We start from the raw sequence: 20,636 nt of genomic DNA, 5'->3' as shown, positions 1-20,636 counted from the left end.
GAATACAGTGAAGGCTCCTGCTGGATCTCAATAGGCAGGGTGTTCCAAAGTGCACAGAGCACTGTTAAGAAACTGACGGCTCCTAAATTGCTATTCCTCTTTATTATATTACATCGTGTTTAGTACAACCCTAAATGTTAGCAGATTTTGTATGGGAGAAAGAAGCAGCAAGGATTAGTTCTGAGATACTGTGGAAGAAGTAGTTTATGAATAAGTTATATTACTATAAACTTAACTCACATAAATAGTTATTGACTGATTTAAGACTTGATGTGGTATAAACAGCATGGGACCTCTGCAACATTGGAAACTTTAATAAGGTCCAGGAAGGGAAGAGAGAAAACAATTCAGTGAGGATAAACTAATCCACAGAGCAAATACACTCCAACTGAGAAAAACAGAATGTAGAACCAGCTACGTTTGAGACAAAAATGCGTGTTAAGAATTTCAACCAACAACCTGGTCTGTTTGTTATGTGGGAAGAATATGATCTGTATACTTAGAATAATTTGATTCACAGCATATGAGAAGATAGATTACCACCCTGCATATTTTGTTCTGTGTTATCACCATTGCCTACAAAATCAGACATTTCATTATTCATAGCTAAGAGAGAAGATAGGACTCATATGGAACAGCCATATTTGGCAAGATGCTTGCTAATGCCCATTTAAGCACTAAAATGTCTAAAATACAATCTACTACACTATTAGAAAGACAAGGGATGCCAATTAAGTTTTTTCATGGCCAACTTTTACACATTTAAACACAAAAATGGGAATGTATTCTTGAAATATGGGATGATTTTCATGAAGATTAAATTCAAACACATGGCAGTATTAATCATAGCCATTAAATCATAAAAAAGACCTCAGAATGATACCTACAGAATGGCTATGGAGGACTCTTACATTCATGGTGGCTATGCCTTCCAGTTGAAAGATCTTGGTAGATGTTTTAGAAGTAATACACCAGATCTTAAGGCAGCAGAACCCAGTGGTAGTTCTGCTGAAATGGTTGAACAAATAATGGCTGGGGGAAACCCAGCCAGATGGGTGGGGTATAAATAATAAAATTATGATGATGATGATGATGCTCCACCACTATGAATGAGCCATGTGTGTCTGCAGCACCAACTCCGTGCTACTCAATCATTTCTCCATTATGTGTTTAGCTTCCAAACTGGCATATTATGGTTAACATCTAGGGCTGCAATCTTAACACCACTTACCTGGGAGTAAGCGCTATTGAATTCAATTGGATTACTTTTGAATAGACATGGTGAGGATTACCACCCAAGCCAGAACTGGTAACCAACCATAGGCATGCATATTCAGTCTATTTGTATTTTATTTCTTTTCTTTCTATATACACATATACAAAAAGAATTCCAGATGAAATTTTAAATAATGACATTGTCGTCTTATTACTCAAGACTGGCAAGATGTGGGGAACAGGGAGAGAAGGGGAAACCAGCAGCCGTTGATCAGCAAGGCAGATATATAGCACTGCCACCTGTTTATGAGTAAACATGATAAAATGCTTCCCATATATTCAGAAGTTCATAATGGTCATGGTGCAGGAAACAGAGTTATTAATCAACTCAGAAGATCTCTGAGACTCTCCTAAGCCAAGGCAATAAAATCTCCACTGTCATCAGCTTCATAAGCTGAGGAAAAAAGTTATAAGACTGTCAAGCAGTGCATTCGATTTGTGGATGCTGTGCTGAAGAACGATCACCTGAGTACACTGGCTTTTTAAAAAAAAAAACTTTTGCATGTCCAAAGACACACACTTTTAATGGTAATTTAAGTTGAACGGGAGAGTTAAGCACCTGCTTGAATCTCTCCCACTGAAATCAATGGGTTCTAGCTTGATAGGGTCTAAAGAATTTGTGCTAAGTTTATTGCTATTTTATACAATGCCCTCTATGCATTTTGCAAAGAAGAACAAGTTACTACCTGTCAGGGAACTGACATCGGAGCTAGAGGTGGAGGCGAGGCTCTCTAATGATGCTGGAGAAGGGCCCAGCAGGGAGAGAGGCAGCTCAGCAGATGGGGAAGCAATTCAGTGCAACACCAGGAATAAGGAGGGGCAGATGGGGGAATTGGAGAGAGGGCTCCCAGACTCTTCACCGGACACCAGCGGGGAGAGCACTGGTCCTCCGCTACCCACACCCTCCCTGCGCAGAAGACTTCCGCGCAGAGAAAGTAGAAGGAGACTGGGTGTCAAACAACTTTTATGTTGGAAAAGGTTTAAGAAACGCCCACTGACAGATTCTGCTAGCGACTGAGGCAGCCACGAATTGAAGGGCTGTCCAGACAGAAAGGTTTAACAAGGCAACATAGCCAGGAGAGGCGGCAACTTACGCACGAGCAACCCCATACCATTATACTACCCCAAGCAGCTTACAATTAAAAAACCCCAGACAAAATGGAGACAAAAGAAGGAGAGGGAAACTGAGAAGAATTTGTGGTTATTTCAGTCACGCATGCTTAGGCTTGGTAGGATATTGGAATTTGGGGTTTGTTCCAAAAGCATCATGGAAAATAGGTTTGTTTGATGATGCTCTTGTGAGCACATGAGTCACCGATAAACTAGGCCCAAGTAGTCCTGAATTTTGTTTTAACAGTGGTCCACCTCACGTGGTACTCACATGGTATGGCGAAAGACTTTCCCAGATGTCATGTTCCCAGCATCTGGTATTCATAAATATATTCCCTCTTTACAGCAAAATGCCATTTACCTATCATGAATAATTGCTGCTGATAGTCCTGCCCTACCACTCGATATGTCTAAATCTTTTAACAGAAAAACAAATTTTAATATGGAGTGCTTTTTATAGCACACGAGGGACAAAAAGTGCCCTCTTGTCATTTTAAGCAGCAATGCCATTTCTTAAAATCCTTAGCTTGGCTTCATGTATGTGCCTTTAACCTACACGAACTTCTTCTCCTTACCTTCAACCCCTTCCATGGCCTTGTCCCTCCTCATAACTCACTGCCTACAGACCAAGACATCCCTAAGTTTGACTTTTGCTTGTCCAGTCCACATTTGTGCAAAAGTCTCCTGCTCCCTCAAATGACTTATCTGCCGCTTTTAAAATTATATTTATATCCCAGTTTCTTTGACGTGGTTCACACGGTTCACCCCATGTTCTATTTTAACTTTCCAACAACCCTGTCAGGTAGGTTTGGCTGAGAGACGGTGACTTGCCCAAGGTCACCCCAGTCAGCTGCAATACCGAGTAGGATTTGAACCTTGGTCTCCCAGGTTCAACACTCTAGCCGCTATACCAAACTGGCTTCAGATCTACGTGGGACTGCCTCTGCACAAGGCCACAGGTCTTGCTTTACTCATGAAAGCCAACTTTACAGCACAATCCTACACATATCTACATGGAAGACAGATCCATTATGTCTCATAAGCCTTCCTTCCAGGTAAGAGTGGATAGCACTGCAGCCTAAATGCATTTGCTTGGATATTGTAGGGTCTTCGATATGACACTTAACCAACAGGGTAATTAGAAGGATGAATAACTGAGTATCATAAAATACTTCATATACCTAGTACCACGGAAATTAAATTTCTGTATTCTGGCATCAAACAAGTTCTAAAGAATGTTTATTTTTAAAACAGCTACTTCTGCCCAAGATATATAGTCTTTAGGGAATGTGCATAGTTCACATAAAGCATACTAAACAAAACTACTGTAGTCTAAAGTGAATCAAAATGCATTACTAACACACTGCACTTTCATAAGCTTAAAAAAATATGACAGCAGTTGGGTCAGATATTTCAATTTACTGGCTTCTCCTTAGAAATGCTTAAGTAGAGATCAAGAGGTATACAGGAGGTTTCAGAGAAACTACTTGGCAATGATCCTTTCACAAGAGTTATTCAAAATCCATCAGACAGTAACCCCAGGTCACTAACAACCTGTGTTTTACATAGTAAAGAGCCCCTCTCAGATCTTAATTACTTCCCGTAAGCATCCCTTCCCTCCTAATACCTGCTCCCTCACATTTTCTCTCAGTAAAGCCTGTCGTTATTCTGTAATAACTTACCTCTAACCATATGTCTGGAGCAATTGCACTGTCTCGAGACAAAACGGCTAATGTCTGTATGTTTCAATATGGGTTGCACCAGCAAAGTATTTCAAGGACCAATTAGCTCCACACAAGCAAAGCCAAGAATCTCACAAGCCTCATTTAAACATCCTGATTTGGGAGAGAGAGAGAACTTCTCAACTGGGAGAAATTGTCAGCACTTGAAGCCTGAGCAAAATGTAGACTGGGGAAAGTTTTCCTGGAGTGCACCTCCATGTTATCCATGTGGAGCAGATATAATGTAGTGGCTAAGGGACTTGAACTATACTGTATAGAAGTTCCTGGGTGCAACCCCCAGTTGGTCTTATGTAAGTCCACCCCTTTTCAGCCTCTGCTCTCTAACCATCTGCCATTTGAGGATAACGTTACTGGCCTAGCTTAGAGGTGTGCTGGTATGTGTTTTAAAAAACCCCAGACAAAATATGTGAAGCTCTTTGCAGCTTTGCATCTTTTAGGTCTACATAAAACTGTATGAAGAGTCTCAAAATACTTTTCTCTTTGCAACACCATCTCATGAACTTGTTCTATAATAGCCACTGGAGAATGCTACTTGTTTTTTCCTTTAATTTGTTTTTGGAAGGGCATATTCTAAGATGTTTTTGTCACCTGAGCAGCCAAGCCTAGAGATTAGTGATGGCCTACAGTTTTCATAAATTTAGATTCCCCCCCCCCTCCCAACAACTTCCATTATGACAGGGAAGCATCCACTTATATTTCATGGTAGCCTTAAGCTAAAAGCAAAATTATGAGTTGAAAGTCTGCATAATTAGCTTCTATTTCCATCTACTCCAAGCTCTGTCTTCAGGGGAGCAATTTGTTTCTGCTTCTTCAACTTTTCAGTATTCCCTGCAATTAAGTTGCCCCCTCAACAGCCCCCAACACTGTGGGGAGGCCCTTCGGTACCTAAGACGCAACCAAAGAAGCTGAAAATTAAATCATCATCCCTGAGCCTCATTTCAGGAAGAAATAGCCAGAGCCAATATCTCTATATAGAAATTTATAGCTATTGCTAGTTGACAAATGAAATAAGACAATCAACCTTTTAAACAGATTACAATAACCAAGAATTCACTTCTGCATAATCACATATACCTGCTGTCATTCTATACAAGGTCACTTACTTTCTGGTTGCTTTTCATTTGGAGTTATAGATCTCACAAAATCTTGTGGGGTCATAAATACTTCTGATTCTCCATGTTCACTTATTACTTTCAAGGTTGCAAAATAGCGAAATATTTTATCTGGAGTTGAGTACGCTCGGATCCTGTTTTCATACTCCATTACCTAAAAATATAGAGAAAGAGAACATCAGATCCCCCCATTCAAACAGCACGACTATTTGCTTTGACAAGTGTAGGTAATTCCATATACAACCCCTGCAAAATGCTAACCAATAACACAACTTACATATAGAAAAGGGAATGATTTAGTGATGGGCAGAGTTATTGTTAAACATCGACCCAACCAAACACTTTGGTTCTTCACTTTTCTTTGGGTCCTTTATCACTATAGTCTCTTCTAAGCCCTCAAGCACGATAATTTCAACAAGTCTTTATTGTTCTGTGACCAAAATCATTCATTCAACAAGTCCATATAGTGTACCTCAGTAAAAAGTATTTGCCTCTGTTCCAGTAGTGTGGCATTTAATAATAACTAGCAAAACTGCCATTGTGACAGGCAGGGGGTGTCTGTCAGAAGGCTGTGCATGTCTAAATAATGGGGACACATGGCACATATACATGATACGGAAATCATCCACTTATATGGGAAACATATTGGGGGCTAAACTTGCTCCCTCTTCCTGATGACCACAATGTCTGGGACAGGTTGCAGGTTCACACCCATCTCAGCTGTGCCAGGATTGTGTTCACTGGCCATGCTAGAGTGTGACTGAACGGTCAGAACTAGTTATTAAAATGTTGCATTTTGAGCACTAAATGTTGTGGTCCTTGCACATACACCCCTTTATAACTCATTTAATTCCATTTATGAATGGCTTCCCAGCAAATATTCTGAATCAATATAATAATAAAAATCACCAGCAATATAAGAAACAATGTCAAATATATTAAAAAAATCAAATCCAATTCAGGTACACAGCCTGGGATAAAAACTTTATTTATAACTATTGTTGGGAAAAAATAAAAAAGGTGACTGTCTGATACATAACAGAACAGATTTCGTTACCCGGTTCCTATACTGAGTCAAACAGCTTTCCCTAAGGCCATTCATCAAATTCATGGCATAAGTGAAAGGGGTACATCCCCCACGCAGACACATGATTACTTTGCCACATTAGGTCTTTAATCAACCAAATGGCCTTTTTTCAAAATGCTCTCACTCTCAAATGTCCATCTCCACCAGGATTTGCACATTAGCTTTAAGAACTCTGGTTAGGGGCAGAGTGAAAGTGCTTGACTGTTTCATAGAAAGTGGGGAGGAGGGGAGTGACTATGCAAAAACTACCTTCAATCAATACTCTACAGTATATTTTAAAGAAATTCAATTCAAGGCACATAGCAGCAGAGCAAAACCACCTGAAAGTTCAGCTTACATCAGCTTCCCATCTTTTGCATTCTTAATAAACTGCAGCTTAAGGTCAGACAAATCAACTGTAAAAGGAAGCAAGTGCTAACAACTCTTCCAGCTGTTTATCTTAATTTAGCATGGATCTAAGCCTGGCTAAATTTTGAAAAATAGGACAGGGAAAAGCTGACACAGCAATTTCATGACCAATTGCAGTATCTGAAGTCCTCTGTAGCCTAGTTGTGCTTTCTCACTGCTGTTAAAAGCCAAATCATTCCACGTTACAGATTGTACACACCTTATGCAACAATTTGATTCAAAACTTTGCAGGAACATGAGTAAGAATCTGTCTGCTGTTGTCACTTACTGCAGTCATACCCTACCTCTCCTTCAAATAACTCAGGACACTGTACATGGGACATTCTCTATTTTCTGCTCACAACACCCAGTGAGGTAGAGTTAGGCAGAGAGGTCTTGGCTGGTGCAAGGTCATCCTGTGAACATCGTGGCAGAGCAGGAACTTCATCCCAGATCCTTGCAGTCTAGGTATTGTCTAGGTATTGTCTACAATGGCTTCTTGTATACCTGAAGGAGTGTCTCCACCTCCATCGTTCAGCCTGGACACTGAGATCCAGCACCAAGGGCCTTCTGGTGGTTTCCTCACTGCAAGAAGTGAAGCTACAGGGAACCAGGCAGAGGGCCTTCTTGGTAGTGGCACCTACCCTATGGAACACCCTCCCATCAGATGTCAAGGATATTATATAACCTTTGGAAGACACCTGAAGGCAGCCCTGTATAGAGATGCTTTCTATTTTTTTATTGGTTTAATGTTTTATTATGTTTTTATATACAGTGGTACCTCGGGTTACATACGCTTCAGGTTACAGACGCTTCAGGTTACAGACTCTGCTAACCCAGAAATATTACCTTGGGTTAAGAACTTTGCTTCAGGATGAGAACAGAAATCGTGCTCTGGCGGCGCGGCGGCGGCAGGAGGCCCCATTAGCTAAAGTGGTCTTCAGGTTAAGAACAGTTTCAGGTTAAGAACGGACCTCCAGAACGAATTAAGTTCTTAACCCGAGGTACCACTGTATGTTGGAAGCTGCCCAGAGTGGCAGTCAGAAGGGTGGGGTACAAGCAATAAATTATAATAATCAGCATAAATATGAAAAATACCGAGAGCTAAGAAGACAGCAGAAACCAATCCGCTGTGTTTCCTGAATATTACAAGAATACTTCTTAACAGATATCTTTGTCAATTACCTAAATGAGAAGGAAAGCAATGAGTATGAAACATACATTTTACTGGAAAAGCAACCATAGATGTTGCTGAACTAAAACTCCCATCAGTTCCAGCAAGAATGGCCAGGGATGATGAAAGTCATAGTTGACCAATATATAGAGAACCCACGGTTCCCCACATCTGCCTTAGTGCAACTGTGTGCCCTAGAATCCACTGGAGTTCCATAGCAGACCATGCAGAAAAGGCTTCTGAAAGGCTGAGGAGTTTGAAGAGAAAAATGGCTGCTAACTTGAAACCCACACAGCTCGTCCCATTTAAAAATGTTTCATTTGGCTCACAGAATATTTAGGAAGACAATGTGCAAAGCCAAGAGAGGGGTGCCAGCAATCTGAAGTTCCATGCTGCACTGTAATGGCAGAGATAAGTTGACATTTATTTTCATTTGGCAGCTTCCTGCAGTGCTCTAATGGGTAACAGGGTTAAAGAAAGATGCTCTAACATCTCACCTTTTGGCAGTGCTCTGAGAGCACAACTGTTACTTCAAAATAAAGGGACCGTGGGCTACTCTGCTGGACCACAGAGGGCAACAGAAGGGGCACAATGCACAGCCACCATCTGTTGTGCTATTTTAACACTTGAAAAATAAACCTGAAACAAGATCAAACTCATAAGGGATATTTCAGTTTACAAAAAGGGACAGAAACTTGGCTTTGGGTATTTGTACCTTCCGCATCTGCAGCTCTTTAAGACAATCCAAAAAGGTTAACATACAATCAGTTGCTTAATCAACAGAAGCCACCAGAGGCACAAGCAGACCTTGTTAAAATATATTCATGCTACAATTTTAATATCAAAACAAGAGTAATAGTTTATCACAGGATCACAGAGAATAAAGGGTAACTTAAAAAGTAAGCACGATCAAGAGAAAAACATGACAGACTATAGACTCCTTGACTTCCAACATCAATGGAACAGTTAGATCAGCACCACTTGAACCACCCAGACCAGAAATATTCCTCATTTTCAGACTCAGGGCTTACTTTTAATCCTAACGTCCAACAGTGGAACCATTTTATTTATTTGACTGTATATATTGCTCGTTCTCTGACTGTCTGCTGATTCTAATAAAATGAATATTATGCTATGTACTGCTCCCATTTGGTATACATAATGGATCAAGACAGGTGACTGCATTTTTGAGCTCTACTTTTGTTGTGGCTACGGATTATTTGGGGGTGTTCCCTATAAGACTGCCATGATGAACTCCTCCACTTCAAAATTTACTACAGCATCATCCAGCATCATCAGCTACAAGTTTATTAGTTCATTTTACCATAATAATGATTTTAGTAATATGTTGTAGACAGCTCCATGGTCATTCAGGGCAGTCCAACTAAAGAAAAACTTTACAGTTTTATTGACAATATCCTGGGTATTGTGGAGAGGGAGAAAGAAAGAATGATAATACTATGGCCCAAAATGCCCAGTCAGTTTTGGGGGTTCTTCCAATGGTTTGATTTGCCACAGCCTACATATGTTTAAAATATCAAACCGATTTGGTACAGTTTCTTGAGATTTCCTTTCTTCATGCAGAATTTTTAACCAAAATGCAATCATACCAATAAAACAGGTATCAACAATTCACCTCCAAAATTTATTAAGAGAGAAGACTCCCCCAGCTAATTCTGACTACTCAGATTTACTGGCTAGGAAGGTTGCTCTTCTGGCAAATAAAAACAGAGAAACATGGATGTATCAAAATTGTTTTTGATTTTTAAGTATTTGTAAAAACCCAGCCATTTCTGATCACCGTATTTCAGCAAAATGGAAATCAAAAGTCCAGCAACTGTCAAAACAGAATAAAATACAGGATTCCTCAGAGACAAATTCCCTTAACTAAAAAAGAGAAGTCTCATCATATTAATACCCATAGGGCAGTAACACTTGGAGGAGCTAATAACTTTTCCCAGACATTACAGAAAAGTCCTACTGCTATATAGAACTATTTTCCCCCAAATGAATTACTCCTCCTCACACCATTCATATTTCTTTTTACTGGTCATTAACCCTCAGTCACATCTGCACCTTTGCCTTCTCCTGGTGTTCCGAAGACTCAAGCGACGTGGTTCACAACAAGTTGTCAGTCCCTGAGTTATTCGTACATGAACAAGTCGCAAGGATTTATCTGACAAAGGAACTATTATATTCTCACTTCCTTCACTACCGAGTCACACTCCAACATGCCTCGCGTGTCAGCTTTGATTTACTCGGCCATTTTTAATTGCCTTCTTTAATGGTATCAAGACAGAAATGGTTTCCAAGCCCTAAAGCTTAAAACAGATTTCATCTCCCTGCAACCCTCCTTTTTAGGTATATAACAATCATAAAACAGTTTGCTGTCGATTGCTCCACATATAAATTCATTAGCCTACCAAGAATGCCAGGACACCCGAGAAGCTCTTCTGCATAGATAAAAGCACACATCCAAAGCACACATTCTCCCCTAGGATGCAATGAAAGAGCAAAGAGCCTTTAGATGTGTATCTCTAACAGCAACACACCACACAGAACCTAACTGCAGTTTATTTGCAATGGGGCAGAAGTACGTTCCTTTCAAAGACAAACACATCCATTAGTTCTTGGCCAATGGAACACCAGCTCATACCCGAGCTCTGGTTCAGACAAATTGCTAAACTAATTAGAATATACACCCAAACAAGGTCCGAAAGAAGCTCTTTGAACCCAGTCATCATTTTCTATTGATCCAGAATCGTATAAACCACCCACAAATTGGTAGTGAGACAAATGGGACATAAAGCTTTCTATTAATGACTGCCTTAAGAATGTCCCAAGAAGAGACATGCAGAGCAGATGGAGACCCGTGTCATTCCAGATGTGGTTGGTTTCTAACCTGCTATCAGTCCCAGCCAGTATGACCAGCATGAAATGAGCTGCGGTCTATCCTATCTGTAGGGCCACAGATCTCCTATCCCTGCTTTACATTTCTACACACACCTCAGCAACTGAAGGCCACAACAATTTCACACCTCTTGATGGTATAACTGACTGCAGTTTAATGCAGAATATTCCAGTGCAACAAGAATACATACCTTACGGTCCCGAAATCCAGACCGCTGCTTCTTCTTCTTTTCTTCAACCGGAGCATCTTCATCGCTTGACTCAACAGCTTTCCCATCATCACTTCCTTCATTCACTACTTCTTCTCTGTTCTTCATTTTCTCACCAGGCTCTGCCCTTATGTCATGTTTCACAGATGATGGTGCTTCTGCATGGGCTCTGAGAGAAAACAAGAAGGAAATGTGAAGCAGGAATGTCTGATCTTTTAAAATGCCTGTCAGATTGTATTTTTGAAAAGCTATAAATTCAACAAGAACTTTGCAATTAGATCCTTCCGCAGAGAAGTGAAAACCTTGTTCTAGGTACCCAACAAGCATCTTCTGCATTTAAGGAGTATTAGCCCGACATGCAACCCTTAAAAGCTAAATAGGATTTCTTAGTGCAAGGTGGACCTAAAAGATAATAACCTGATCAGATGTTGATTGCATTCAGACAATAGTCTGTGGCTTCAAAAACCATGATTTATAAAGCTATAGCTAAGTATTACAGCTATGCGCTCCTCAGCCCTCCACTCTTCCTATGCCAGCTTTGGCCTAGATCTCCATGCCAAAGTAGGTACAGGGTGGGAGAACGGAGAAGCATGGTATTCAACTAAGGCTTTCCAAGCATGGTTTATGAAGCAGAGGCGCAGCATCCAATGTAGCGACTGAATAAAGATCACTGAAAAGTCACTTCTTAACGAGTAGCCTAAAGGTTTTTCCCCAAAATAGCAACTCCCAATATCAACACTTTACACCCAATATCCACTCACCATGTATACCTTAAATGGCAGATACAAAACTTCCCAGGGCAGAAGCAATAAATAAATCTCATTGTAAGTTTAAAACTCCCTGGCACGATGATTGAAAAAACACAATTCTACTGACCCCAGTGAATGGGAACTATTATACTGGTGCATATTCTCAACAGCATCCAACAGTCTCACTGAATGTCTTCAAAAGTGGTGGAACAAGTTTCAGAGCAGTTCTTTCATTTAATTGAAACAATATTTTATAACTGCCTACACAATGGGCATTTTCCTGACTGTGACTTCCATGGGAATGATGGAACTAGGTTGCTAGATGTAATCAACTTTCTCTTGCCTCCTTTTCATGGAGTTTCCAAATACCATATCCTATGCTAGGGGAAAAGCAGACAGTGTATATTGTACAATAAATAGATGAATGCTGTATATTGTACAAGTCAAGATTTTTCAAAAATCATTTTTTAAAGGGAAATGTAGTGCAATGTCGCTCTTTATCGACTCCACCAAACCCAAGTAACTAAACTGTACTAAAATTACTTTATTCCGTTTTTTCCAGAATATTGACTGAGTCCACATTGTTAAGTGAATTTCACACTTCCTCATCTGCTCTACTGTATGATGAAAGGGAGAGGGCACTAGTGCTTTCTCCCCAGAAAAATATTGATCAGAAAATGCTTCTCACACAAGCCCGAATATTCTTTTAACTTCTCTGCCCCAAAATAAACAAGCAGTTAAAGCAATAAAGGAAGGATCATAAAAATTGGTTTTGCCTTCAGAACTGCAGCGTTCACAACAAACAACCTGCTCAGCCTCCACTCTGTTGATTTATTTTTGATCCCCAACAAGTGATGAACTGGGCTGCATTCCTTTCCTTTATGAAGCCGCAGAACTTGTAGTGCAAAGGATTGATGACAATGGTAACTGAAGCTCCTTGGCCATAAGCTATGAGACTGGAACCCAGATGCATGGCACAGGGAGTCTCTGCTTTGCAAACGCAATTCCTGATACCATCAGGAGGAGGAAAGTTAGGCGCTCAAAGTTATTTTATGGATTTATTGGATGTCTATGCTGAAGAGTATGCCTGTGAAACTCCAACTTTCTATATTTTGGGGGAGCAAGAAAGGACATTTATTACACTAAATAAACAGGGCATTTTGTAGAGTAAGATGAGCAAGAAGGAAGGTCCCTGTCCAGAAGCGCTTGCAATCTAAATTTCAACAGAAAGTAGGACGGGGCAGAGAAGAGAAGGGGGGGGGAAAAGGAGCAAAAATTTGTGAATTCAAGTTTAGTTTGGGGGAGAGGTGGCTTAAAGCCTTAAAGTCAAACCTTCATGGGAAGAGCGAGTCTTTTGGTACCACACTGGTGTTCTCGAAAGAAGCTCTATAGACAACCAATAGCAAGGGAATACAGTCATACCTCAGGTTAAAGTAGCTTCGGGTTGAGCATTTTCAGGTTGCGCTCCACGGTGTTACTTCCGGGTTTTGTCGCTCGTGCATGCGTAGATGCTCAAAATGTCGTCACGTGCATGCGCAGATGTGGCGAATCGAGACCCATGTAGACACGGGTTGCATTCGCTTCAGGATGTGAACGGGACTCCAGAATGGATCCCGTTCACATCCAGAGGCACCACTGTATGGGCAGAGTCATTTAAGGGTGCAGAATACAGGGCTAGGTAAGAAACGGGCATAGGGATTTTCAATAGGAGAGACATTCCTCAATATACTGTGCTATTTTCACAAATATTTGCGAGTTGCTAGATTTTCAAGTCTGACCTAGAATCAACTCCGATTTTTAGGGTATAGATGTACACATATCCAAACACACACAAAGTTTCCATTAAAATGCAACAGAGGGATCATGCGCTCTCAGTCTGAGAAATCACAAGGAAGCCATGAAGAACAAGGCTGTCTCCCAGGAGTGATGGCCTCTCAAGTCCAGCTCTTCACACATATTTCCTCATTGCAAATATATGAATTTTAAACAGATTTAAGACCGGGGGGAAACTAGGACATCTGCTTCAGGAGAGGAAAAACCCATTCACCCATTTCTCTTCATGCTAGCTGCTGATCAACCTCTGACACGTAGTGTATGTGACAGACTTGAAAGCACTAATAAATTAAAGCACTCTGCAGAACACTAGGGAAGTATTAAATCGTAGAGAAATGCTGCCAGCGTCCTTTAAACAAAGTCACCATTATGAATGCAAATTAACATACGCCTAGGTTATAATGATAAAACAGCAAAGCATCTACAATAATGTAAATCATAAAAATTTATGAAGCTTCTGCTGAGAAGTAGTGTTATTGGCTCATAAGGTGCTGGGCAAAGCAATATAGGAAAACCAGATTTACAGTGAAATCCTATTCATATCTCCTTGGAAGTAGATTCCAACATGTTCTGAATGTGCAGCCTAAGTCTGCAATCCTATACCCAGTTTCCTGGGAGTAAGACGTACTGAACAGGACCTCAGTGCAAACATATGCAGCATAATGCAGTTAATCACCTACATGAATTTGCCCACACATCTGTTAGTACCAAAAAGAGAGAACCTCTATTTTAAGAAAATTAATTATTTAGGAATCTAGGCAATTATATGAGTGTCAGGGATGGGGAGGGAAGCTTATCTGAATGAGTTTGTTAAAAGAGTAATTCCACATATGTGGCTATCTCTACATTTTTAATACTCTTATAAAACCAACAAACTTGTAATTGAAAACATTGGGAACATTATGCAGTGAATAATCAATCTTCAATCTGCTTCACAATACATCTCACATTATTGACTACCTACAAAATATGACTTATGCAGCCATATTGTCGCTTCAGCAAACATGACCCAGAGCACTTGTTCTGGACTCCAACTTCACTACTGGGCATCCTTAATAATGACATGAAGACTTGCTATTGCACAGTTTTGACCAGGGTATTCCAGAGTTTGGCTCGTTATCACATCAGCAGAAACACAGAGAGACTCTATAATAGTACTTTCTACAGTCTCTATTTTTATCAGTCTTTTCCACTGGTGACAATAATAATGGAAGGTAAAGTACTGCAACCAGATCATAAAGCTTATGCATCAGAAATTATGGCAATTATTGTCCCTATATTGCAGTGGAAGGCTAAGAGATATTTGCTTATCTAAAGACAATTTCACTCAGGCTCAGGCAGAGGTGAGATGCAAATGGGGGCCTATCTGGTTCACAACCAACTCTCTTAAGCACCTCTTCCTATCAGCCCCAAGGTAAGTTCATTAATAGGTATCCCCATAAAACAGGACAAGAACAATGAACATTCAATCACCAGCCAGGCCTCTGTACTCTTTTTTAATGAGGCTTTAATTTAATTTAGTTTTCAAAAAGATCTACAGAAAATGGTGAAGTGATCATGGAGGCTCCTAGGAACCGTGCCGGGAGTTTTAAATAGGAATACGGCGCAGCTTCCAGCTGATAGAGGATGTAAATTCTTCCTTGCACCAAAGTGATAAAAGCCCATTAGTGCATTAAAACATGAAAACTCTGTGTCTAAGAGGAAAGTGCTCATTCTTCAAATCCAAACAGAGCTGCACTTGCCAGGACAGTTTCAAAAAGCCGCACTAGGGGCCCAATTGCCTTGCAAATAGGCAAAACACAAGGGAAACTCACTACGTGTCACTTGGGCTCATAAAAAGGACATGTTGCTATTCAATTGTGTTTTGTCTTCTGCAGAATGCTGTACTCAGGCTGGCATGGAGGAAAAAATTCTAATATGTATTCTTGGGAGATATTCTACACGTCAAATCCACAACTGGGCAATATATGTTTTAGCACTAAAGTGTCACAGTATTGTGAAAATCTACAATTCGCTCTGAGAAATGAGAGCTGGCTGTGTAGCTCCTCGGGAGAACATTTACCACCACTGGGGAATGCTTTAAAATACAAATAGTATATAGTGTGCACCATGATCTCCTCTCCAGGTTTACTTTGTAGGCCAACTTTTCCCACCCAGCGATATGTGTTTTTAGTTTAGCTCCTAGTCCAATAGCCCAAAATGAGAAAATGAGTATTTTGAATCTTGAAATTGAAAAAGAGGACAACCCACTACCACAATCTGTTTTCCTATCCTTTACTGCCTTTGAAAACACTTGGATCAGCTATCAGCAAGCCCTCTGCATACTGACTTCTCTGATTATGTACAAATCTAGGCATGAAGGCTATACTCTGCCTCCAGGAACCTCTGAATATCAGTTTGATGGGAAAGAACAGTTGCTGAGCTATTGTGCTCTTGAGGTTCCCAGAGGCATCTGGCTGGTCACTGCAGGAAACAGGATCTGGACTACACAAACCTTTGTTCTAATCTAGCAGATCTCTGATGTTCTTGTACAACAGAAACCCTGCAAGATGCCATATATGCAAGGGCATATCAGAATTTCTATGCACATACAATCTCGCCTAGTTCATTTGGGACACTGTGGGGCTCCTATTTGATCTTTCTCTTGCCCCACAATAACTAAAAGGGAAGCTCAAACCATTACTACAATCATTTTGGGGATCTAATTTGGTCCAGATCCACTCACTGCTTCATACTCTGCCTGAGGTTCTACTGTTCTACTTCTCTCAGTATGTTGCTTTGTGAGGATTTGGCCCTGAAAAGCAATCAGTAAGAAACAGGAATAAACGGATCTCCCTACTGATGCTTCCAAGAGGCCACAGAGTTTCCCTGAACACAGAAGTCTACAGTATTAAATAAGACCCTTGAATTCTGAAACTCTCTTCCCAACAGCACTTACCAAATAGAGACCACAGGCATTCCTTAGCATTCATCTTTCCACCACCAGTCCCTTGTCCAGGCCCACTCACTGGTGTCAAGAGATTTGGAGGACATCCCTGAGTAGCCCCCACCTGCTCCTCACTAGGATTGCCCATTCACTTGAGGTGGGAACTGGAATATATTTCTAATCTACTCCTAGCAGAGACAACTATGTAGGGGATGGGGATGAAGTAATTGAATTCCTGCCCGTGTGCATAGAATATGACTGAAACATGATTTATATGAAATGGGGATGGCAAGGCCACTTTGCCAAGTATGCTGGATTTTCAGAGATATATGCTCAGACTATGGCATTTCCCAAAAGATTTATATCTGTATCATATTACTGGGAATGGAAATTCCCTTACACTGTACCATATAAAACTGTCAAATGTGCAGTAGCCCTTCTGCTCATTAGGCATTTTTAAACTGTTTCCTGCTGACGAAGACATGCTAATACAGAGCTAGCTGATGATGAGTCTAAAGTACATATACCAGGAAGTTAAAAGCTTAGCTAGTTAATTTGAGCAATAAAACCATCCTTTACTCACTTTGAACCACAATATTATCCCCAGAAAACAGTCATTATGCTGTTACCTCTGCTCTGCTGTCCATAGTTTGCAAACATACATTTTCAAAGCTCATCAGCTACCATTGGCATTGACTTTTTATGAGGTACACGTTTGGACTATGAGCACTAACATAGCATTACAGAATTATATAGAACGGATTTCATTAGCAATTGTGGAATTAGAATTGCAAACTGGTGTGCCACCTAATAACTTTAAAACCTGTACTTTGAGGATGAAGATGAGAACCACCTATTCACCATTAATATTTTTATGTTGTTTTTAGTTTGTGGATTTAAGTTCTTATACAGCAACTAAATACTTTAAATGATGAGTTTCAGTCCCTAATTTCTTCTGTGAGGTACCAAAAACTTGCTGTGCAAATTTTTCCTTCCAAGGGATGTCACAGCGTACCTTCCTATGAGATCTGGAGGTGATACAGAATTCTATTATAAGGACTCTTTTCCATGCACAAAGCAAACAAGTGGAAATTGGGGCAGTATTCTTGCTCCATCAGCACAAGGACTTATGCTTGTACAAAAAACCTCCCCCCTCCTCCCCTCTGCACCCCCTAAACATGTTCTAGGGTTCCAACAACCCCCCAGAGCAGTTTTAGGAAGAGCTCAGGCCCGCACAGCGAGAGGAGGAAAAGAAAAGTTCTTTTTTTAAAAAAAATAATTTTTATTAACCGGCCAATCAAATCAAATCAAATCACATCACATAAATTCCGAATTACAAAGCCGAATTTTAAATTTTGCTGAGGGGACCCATATTTCAAGATCCGAAGGGGGATTCTGATCATCTTCTTGCTACTGCGTTAATGTCCAAATCAGTCCAAACAAAGTTCATAATTCTATCCAGTCTTATCTTGCTGTTTCCACATCACATCTTGTTCATATATTTTCTCTTTTTTCTTTATGATCTCTTCTGATAGTCTCCTTAAGCCGATAAACACCAATAATAATCCTGTGTGAATTTTTCCGTTCTTCCAATCCTCAAATCGAGATGGTTTCCATATATCATCGCCTTCATAGATAACACCGCTCTTTCCATCATTAATTACAGAACTGTCGTTCTTAAGTCCCTCTGAGGAGTTTCACCCACAATATAAAAACAGCTCTATTTCTCCTCCCAGACTTAAGTCCTCCGACAGAACTTCCCAATATGGCGACGGTATTTTTAACTGCGTCATTCCAAAGCCCTTATACATTCCACGCTCTTCTTAAAACATGCTTTGGTTCGAAAGTTTATCTCCACACAGCCTTAAATCCACAGCTTAAGTCCTTAAAACGACATTTCTGACTTGTGGGGGGGGGGGATTCTTATTTAATCACATAAAGGAAAGAAAGGAAAGTTTTTTTTCCCTCCCCCACCAGTCCCTTTGCCATACCAAGTCTTGGCATATCTTCTCATGATTTATACTTGTTCCTCTGACTCGTCTTGTTTTATCAGAGATCTCTTCTGTTAGCAGTCTTTACTCCCCCTCCTTCCTTGAAATATGTGCATTCGCTTCATCCAAATTGTTTCTTTTGAAGTTCTTGCAGGTAGTGGCGCGGATCAGAGACAGCATCCAGGAGCGCCGAAATCCCACAGGAGGGCATTGTGCCTAGTGCCCCCATCCCCACAAATTCGGGGGTGGTATAGGGCACAGCAGGCATGGGCAGTCCCCCCCCCAATCCTGGGGGGGTAGGGAGGCTATTTACTCCCATCACAGCCTCCAAATTACCTCGTGTGGGTCGGAGAGATGTTATTGTCAGCCATCTTCTGATGTGCCCCTAGTTCTGTTGTGCAAGTGGAAAGCCTTGTGGTGACAGAACAGGTTAGTTGGTTAAGTCCTGTCCTTCTAAGCAACTTTAACCTACGTTGCCCAGAATCAAAACTTATCATACAGGATTAAAACATGTTCTGAACCTGAAAACCTGTTTTACCCACCTGCCTGTATAACTGGGTTGGTACACACAATGGCAAACCAAGGTTTACTCTTACCTGAGTAAGCCTTTGGCTTATATGCTCTGTTGTTCCCTAAATGCTGCACCTATCTTGCTCAAACCAAAAGGTGACACTACAGCTGGCAAAATCTGGTTTGCTTTTGTCCACCCAAAACAGAATAGGAAACCATATTCAAATCATGGTTTCCAAGTCTGGCTCGGAAGGCAAGCGCAAGCCATTGTTTGCTCACTAAGATGTAGCACAAACAAACAAAAATCAAAGAATAAGAGCACAGGAGGAATGGGACCACATCAGCCCAAGGTCCACACAAGTAACACCAAATTCACAGTGAACCAGTTATATATATGTGACAGCTCTGACTAGTGAATCAATCTGCAGGATTTCAAAGTAAAGGAGTTAAAACTTAGGACAGTAAACAAGAAGAGGAAGTGTGTTCCTTGCCTATAGGAACACACTTCCTAAAGTAAGGCAGAAACAGCAGAACCCCAGTTGACTTTCAAGTACTATAGCAGGATTTTCTGTTTCTTCCCAATCTAGATTCATCTCCTACTTGCAAATGTACAACAGTGCCACACAGCTCATTAGTCACCACCTGGATGCACAAAAACAACCTTGCTTTTAACACGGCATGTTAAATTATGCAATTATGCCACTGCCTTAAATGCCCGTGCAGTTGCACTGAAGAGCCTTGCTCACACACCTACACAATAATTAGCGATGTCAGAGCAAGACCGTAAACAAATTTGCCCAAGTCTGTTTGACTGAAAGCCACAGGCAGCCTAGGGATTTCCTCCTTGCCTCTCTCAAAGTACATTCGGATTTTCAAGGGGAGAGCCTAGGTCACAAGAGTACCCAACAGTGTGTTGGGAAAGACACACACATTTTTCTGTAATGGGCCACATTCCCCTAAGGGTAATCTGTTGGGAGCCCCATGTTTCTTTCTATCGCTTCCTTCTCTCCCTCCTTCCCTCCTCTCTTCCTTCTCACCCAGTACAAGGAGAGGTGGATTAGTCTGAACTGATCCCTGTTGAAATGAGGCAGAGGGTTGCATTTGTGCCTAGGGCCATATTTTGCCCAACTCTACAATAGTGGGATTAATGCAATGCAACCGTGTGATTACTATAATGAAGGCGTGGGGAACTTTTTCCAGCCCAAGGTCTTCACTCTCTTGTGGGCAACTTTCCAGGAGCTGTGTGTCAGGGATGGGCAGGGCCAAGATGAGCAAAACAACTGCTGGGACTCCTACCTTTGTATGTTTAGCTACATTCCAGTCACACCAAAGCCGGAGGCCACACACACCAGGAACACCCTCTTCTATCCAGGAAAGTAAGACACATGTCAGGAAGGCAAAAGCACGTGAGGAGGGAGTAGAGGAAAAATATATATATAAAGGGCTAAACAGGAAGGCTTGGAAGCTGCATTTCACCTATGGAGCAGTGGTTCCTCATCAGTCCACTTTCTGTATATAAAAGAGACTAAGTACTAGCTAAGATGGAGATTCTGAAACACAGAACAATATCTAATAATAATAAAAAGATCTGAGCTTGTGGGGTGAAAGAGAAAGAATAGCA

At 40.9% G+C, this 20,636-nt stretch overlaps 1 protein-coding gene across 1 annotated transcript in view; it reads right to left on the bottom strand.

Moving 5' to 3' along the window:
- Window positions 1–20,636, bottom strand: part of MICU1 (mitochondrial calcium uptake 1) — a 129,325-nt gene that overhangs the window by 83,742 nt on the left and 24,947 nt on the right. The window contains exons 3-4 of the mRNA XM_081004734.1: window positions 10,989–11,175; window positions 5,231–5,393 (exon numbers count right to left, since the gene is read on the bottom strand). Of these exons, the coding sequence (XP_080860860.1) occupies window positions 5,231–5,393; window positions 10,989–11,175 (350 nt within the window). The remainder of the gene's footprint in view (window positions 1–5,230; window positions 5,394–10,988; window positions 11,176–20,636) is intronic.

The sequence above is a fragment of the Podarcis pityusensis genome (assembly GCF_964106645.2).
Source record: "Podarcis pityusensis genome assembly, chromosome: 5".
Lineage (NCBI taxonomy): Eukaryota > Metazoa > Chordata > Lepidosauria > Squamata > Lacertidae > Podarcis > Podarcis pityusensis.
Note: the sequence above shows the minus strand (reverse complement) of the source record. Positions and strands in the feature narration are given on the sequence as shown.